This window comes from Hemiscyllium ocellatum, chromosome 17, assembly GCF_020745735.1.
Source record: "Hemiscyllium ocellatum isolate sHemOce1 chromosome 17, sHemOce1.pat.X.cur, whole genome shotgun sequence".
NCBI lineage: Eukaryota > Metazoa > Chordata > Chondrichthyes > Orectolobiformes > Hemiscylliidae > Hemiscyllium > Hemiscyllium ocellatum.
Window position 1 is genome coordinate 18,236,809 of NC_083417.1, and position 6,454 is coordinate 18,243,262.

Genomic DNA, 6,454 nt, shown 5'->3' on the forward strand with positions numbered 1-6,454 from the left:
AAATTATAAACTAATATCGTAATCTAATTTTAATCTGATTTCTAAAGAATGTACGTTGAATACAGTAGACGCAATAGTGTGGTTGAATTTAATTCTGCTCCATGCTATTTGGATGAGTCAATCTCGATGTGAAGCCCATAATTTCACAATTGGGTTCCCCCCTCCCTTTTATTGTATTGGAGCTGGTGGCCAGTCATTTGGGCTAAAGTAAACATCTCTACAGGAAGCAACAAAAACAGGGATAAGTTAAAGAAACCACTTGGTGCTCAAGCGGTTTAATGAAAACAAAGGGTTAGATAAGATTTCAAGTAATTCTTTGACGGAGCTTCACTTCTAATGCAGTCGTTCCAAAGAAAGTGATCTTACTTTTGGAGTGAGAGCAATTCTAAAACCAAGACTTGGTGCTTAAATTTAATTTGGTCACTGGTCATTTTATTTGAAAGAGAAACTATTAAAGAGAGATAAAAAGTGCTTTTCATGCACTTTGCCTCTGTATAAAGCGTTAAGAAGCTTTACACCAGTAAGATTCATTAGGAATTTGGTCGAGACTGGATTTAGAGCTGTTGTCTTGGAGGAGAGTTTCAGAAGTGTCATTAAGTTAAGGAAGTAAGTCGTTTTCGCTTCCTCTAGGCGCACGTAATTGGTTACTGGGCTACAATACTAACAAACTAAAAAGAATATACCGGACTTTGTTTTTCCAACAAATTCCAAAATGTGGTCAAAGAAAACATCTCGATGCCATCCCCGCGGGGACAGTACTTGCTGTGGTGCCAACTCGACGGCAATAACAACATCAGAATGTAAAAGGGCCGACTCCCTGCCTTTGAGACCGTCTATTGGGGATTCATAGCGTGCAGTTCAGCCTCAGAGCAACTCGGCCAGGAGCCCGATTAACTGTGTGAATCTGCAGTGTGGGGGTGGAATAATAACTCTCCAGTAGCCCAGATTCCCATTCCCAATTATCCCGAGAAAGATATGAGAAAGATATTCCAGTTCCTGAACATCTTCTCTGGGATACTTAATGTGTAAAAATGGACCGGGTTGCAAATATTCCACGTTACAAACAAAAAAACACCAAATGCTTGCTCTCTTAAACGGGTCCATAATAGAAGCAGCTTTAAAAGTCTAACCACAAACGGTTTGACCTGGTCGGTCTTTCTGCCACTCTGACAGACATCGAGTTAACGCTTGTGTACCAGTAACTGCAGATAGACTATGTCCCCATGTGACAGGGGCAGATTCTCATTTTAGATGTACACCAACTTTAAGCCCAGGTCGACTTTGTGAATCAAAGCAGCCACGAACTGATGGCGTAAAGTAAATCCGCAAATCATAATTTCCCCTGTGGAAACATTTCCTTTGTGAAATGTTTGCTCATCCTGCAATAGCTAACAGTATAATGATAGTAAATATGGTACTTGAGCTTTCCGAATAGACTCAGTTTAATTGGTGCAGCTATATTGCATTGTGAAAGTATATAGACCGAGAAAACTGAAGCAGGCGGCCAGTAGCAACTTGTAAATGCAATGGAAACAATTCATTTATGTGACTGCTAAGTTTTTTGACCGTGACAAATTTCAAAATACTAGACCACGTGGAGGAATTTCATTTTGAGATGAAGCGAAATAGCTTTGACGCGGTGTTTAAATATGTGGCCATGGGAACTTGCAAAACCTGGATTTTAGTTAACAACTAATCGCAATGTCGTGAGTCAGCCTCGCCGCAAAAATCATGGTGAGCATCTTTCATTGCAAGGTTGAAAAAAAAATCAGACCGGAGAAATTCAATTGCCCGGTCGGCAGTTTTACTTGAGCAGCCTTTGAAACTATCAGAGAGAGAGAGAGATGCATCCTCTAATCTTAATATAAAACATGAGATGACTTGATGGGACGAAGTTATAACATCAAATGATCCCTGAATGGCACTTTGTGCTTGGATAAGTTAAATATTGGTGAATGGATTGTTTAACAATGACAACTGATTTATTGCATCCAATTTATAAACATTGATTTAAGGAAAAAAATGATACATTATTAGGTAGTGACTTATGGTAGCATTTATTGGTCTCTGATAGACACATTATAATGAAGCATTTAGGTGAATCTATTATTTGAATTACTGATGTCCAATTAAAAAGTGTGATTTTCACAACATTGGAAAGGATTCTGATGATTCGTTAACCATCGGGAACTTTTATTTTAATTTTATTCTTCACATCCTGGCCTGAAAACAATATATTACTAGGCGGCCCTTTTAAATGTTTGATGTTTAAACATATTCTCTTGAATGGCATTTCTTCATCTCGGTGTGTTTTTTTTCTCTCTTCCCATTTTCTTTAACAGGAATTCCGCGATATCACTCGCAGTCTCCCAGCATGTGTGATAGGAAAGAATTCGTCTTCTCTTTCAACGCCATGACGTCCCCTTCAATGCATCCATCAACTAATGGATCTTACTATCACCAGCAAGTGACTTACCAAGATATCAAACCGTGTGTAATGTGATCCTATCGAGAAAAACCAGTGGAATATGCTCTCCCTAACCCCACCACCCCCGGTCTTGCACTGCCATAGTTCGCAATAGCGGTGCGTTCCTACCCATAGAAACATTGTTTTGGATCCTTATTTAATACAATAAGCGGATCCAGACTTATTACTAGAGAGAGAAAAATACCATTTGTGAAGGCACTTTCAGCGAAGCTCAATTTAATAGTTCCTATTTATTCTAATTTTTAGCTACCCATCATAAAAAAAAACACCACATAGCCTCTGAAACTGATCAGTATTGTAAAATAAGTCAATGGTGCAGTGTGATGGCAATATTTGCCATTCCTGTAGTTTTTTTTCATATAATGTAAACGAAGCCTTAACATGCATTAAAAAAAAACAAAGTCATCCTAACCTTTTTAAAATTTGAATATGTATTGAAAAAATACATAATTTAATGTCTCTTGGCATTGGGAAAGATTTTTTTAAAAATCGGTATTTTGACACCTGACTTTTAACGTAATCTTATGCACTGTATACAAATGTAATTCATGTGGATTTATAGACGAGGTGGTTTGTACCTTTTTGTAGATGACCAAAATGAAATGCTCTGTTAATCTGTGTATGAAGTCTACATGATATTGTACGTTTCAGTAAAAATAATAATAAAAAAGAAACAACACGGCCTGCAGATTTAGGCCTGGAATGTGTAGTCTGGTTTATAGGCGGAGAGGTTTAATCGTGCAGACCCACCGCAGGTCGCATTACTCCTGAGGTTCTGGACAACTGAAACTGCGAAGTTTCAAAGTTGACATTTCAGACCTGTGGTGTAATTTATTTGAAAGCCTGTTCCTCTCGGATTATCAGTGTTATTTAATTCTGTAATTGTAGTGCAAATAAACAGCGACCCCCAAATGCAATTTTTAACCAAACACAACCCCAGACGTTAACAAGCAGAAAGATCCGAATTGGAAAACAAACCCGGATTAAAGTTTTTTTTTAAAAAAGAACTATTTTAAATACAAGGAAATAAACTGACAGAACAAAACTCTGGTTCAGACTGTTTCTGAAATTCTGTTTTTATGCAAAATAGAGAGAAAATACCGCTGACAGTTACATCCCCAAAAGGCATGTTCCAGTGTTATTTTTGTGAAAATTGTGGTCAGTGGAATGCAATTGTTGCATTATTAACGAGGTTATCACAGAATTATAACTACTAATAGCAAGTGCATACCAAGACGTTCACGTAGGTATAATTTATATGTTTTACTTTTAAGAGTGTCGTGCCATTTACGTATATTTTTCCCAAAGGATGTGGATGTCATTCTATTAAAGTTATTGTACTTATGCCCACTTCCATTTCGATGCGAGTTCTCTATTATTCCTCCAAGTTTCTGCACATTATTTCCTCTTATTTCTTGACAGCGCTGATTTCACGTAGACATTCCATTGCAACATTTTTTGTTATGGAGCTTGATCTTTTTTTTAAAGTATTGAATACTTTTTTAAAAAAAATCATGGACAGTTTTGCTGATGTAAATAGATCGTTAAATTCACACGTGAACTCATCATTTGTTCTAAGTTGCTGAAATCACATTCCAGTCTCTATCTCTATATATACATCTACATTTATGTCCGTGCAATTGTGTATCTCGTGTGAACAGGCATGTAATCTGTATATGTGGACATTAAAAACTCTAAAATGGTTTACAGCTGAGAGACAACATTTTTGGGGGTGGGGGGATGGAACGTTTACAAACCTGGCCAACAACACATAAAAAATGCAAGTTGTTAAAGTTGATCAATCTCCCTGTTGATTTGGACGCACATTTGGGCGCTGGGAGTGAGCTGTAGAGGGTCGTGTGATAGAGGAACCGGCGACCCTCTGGAAGGATCAGGGAGAATATATTCTCTTGTAGCGCCATCGCGTGGCCCCTCTTCACTGGTTTTAAATAACCGAGCTCAGAATCCCCAATTCATTGTCCAAAATCAAATCTTCACGCAGGCCGAAGAAATAACGCTAAGACTTGCATTTTGATAGCGCCGGACACAATTTCAACATGTCCCAACACATTTGCTACACGCAGCGCTTTTAAAGTTCTAACAGAGCCTAATTTATTTCTTAAAAGGTCATCAAACAAACAGAAAATAAAAATCGACAGTGCATCTAAGAAGAAAGACAAATAATTTGCTCAAAGTGGTGGGTTTTGATGAGCCTTTTAATGGAAGAGGGGAGAGGGATGTGCAGGGACGGTGATCCAGAGTTTAATTGGCCGAAAACACAGCCATCAGTGGTGGGGCGGATTGAGGATCAAGCGATTCGAACTGCGAAATAGTAACACGTACTCAGTTGGAAAATCAACAAGAATTAGAATTGTTCTGAATGCTTCTCTGCTGTTCAGAGGTCTGCTTTCATGTTTCATGGGGTCTGTAATGATTTATGTGATTCGCGGTTAATGGACTACTCCAAAGTTTGACTAAAATTTTGATTCCCGAAGAAGGGTTATTCCATCCGAAACGTCGACTTCTGCACCTCCAGATGCTTCCTGACTTGCTGTGTTCTTCCAACCTCCTGTCTGTATACTCAAGTTTAAAGCAGGATGTGATACCTGATGCCCAAACAGGGGCCCGATGGATGAGAACTCCCTGAGTTGGCCAATTGCAATTTCTGCCAACTCCATTTGTATCATACAACGGAAAAGGGAATGGTTTGCCCCATCGACCCTCTCTTTCGCATGTATTACCCAATTACTCACTCTTCCGAACGTTCTCCATTGCCTTGCTGATGAATAAACAATGACGGGGGAAGACCAATGCAAGAGTGGAAAATCCTTGTAGGATAATAGAGAGGTTTGTAAGATTTGTTCCAGTCTATCTACACTGCGTTAAATGATTTTTGTTTGCAAAAATATACTTTATTCATAAATTAAATATAAGTAGAAAGGTGCAAAACAATTCCATAAGATTTTACAGAAAATACAGTGGCATTTGACATTCTTATTAGAGTTTCCATTCAGCTGCAACTACACCGTATCAAATCAGTTGCCCTAACTACAGTTCAATTGGATAGCGGAGCTCATGACACGTAATGAGTAAGAGATACATATGAGCAAATACACTATTAGCAAAGATGCATTTGGGAACATAGTTATTTAAATTCGACACTGCATTTTAACGTCCTTGCATTGTTTACTTCAGTAAATCCTCCCAGACAATGTCCAGATGATGTAATGAATGCTATGTTTAATGTAGAGATATATATTTCAGTATCCAAAATTAGAATAATTTATTAACATTGATTCTGAGATCTTGCAGTGCTGGATAAGTACCCACTTTAACTTATATTGAAAATCGTAACCCAACTACAACTATAGTAGGAAGTGGATTTCTTATAACCACAACATTTTAAACACATCTCACATATACACGATAGGGATTGAAATCTTACTTTATCATGAGGGTTGGCCTGCTGAGTTGCTAGGTTGTTGATTCTGAAAAAGAAGGTCCTAACTTCAATTAAAGATTTCAGTATAAAATTTAAACTGATACTCTCGTATTCACGGACATTGACAAAGATATATCCTGGATGACGGAGTGTCTGCCTAATTAAATGTCAGCCACCACAATACAATATTTGAAATAGAGGAGAAAGCTCACGGGTTTCCAAACCACTATTCTGCCTGCAAGCAAAATCAGATTAGTTGGTTAATCACTAAATTGTTACAATTTTGAAGGAGGTCATTCAGCCCATTATGCCTCTTCTGGTACTATTACCCATTACCAGTCTCCTGCCTTTTGCCCATATCCCTGCATACCGTTTCTATCCAGATATTGTCCAGCACCATCTTGAATGTCTCATTTGATCCTGCCTGCACCACATTTTTTTGGCTGCCTACACTTTGGCTATCGATGTTTTCATCAACAGGTGAAAAGTTAAAAATTGTAAAGCAAAAGGAAAAAAAAACAAAA

The 6,454-nt window shown here is 38.0% G+C and overlaps 1 protein-coding gene across 1 annotated transcript in view; it reads left to right on the forward strand.

Annotated features, from left to right (window-relative positions):
* The window catches only part of foxf1 (forkhead box F1), a 5,651-nt gene extending 1,487 nt beyond the window's left edge, over positions 1-4,164 (forward strand). Inside the window, exon 2 of the mRNA XM_060837973.1 lies at positions 2,343-4,164. Coding sequence (XP_060693956.1) covers positions 2,343-2,503 — 161 coding nt within the window. The 3' untranslated portion in view covers positions 2,504-4,164. The remainder of the gene's footprint in view (positions 1-2,342) is intronic.
* The last annotated feature ends 2,290 nt before the right edge of the window (positions 4,165-6,454 follow it).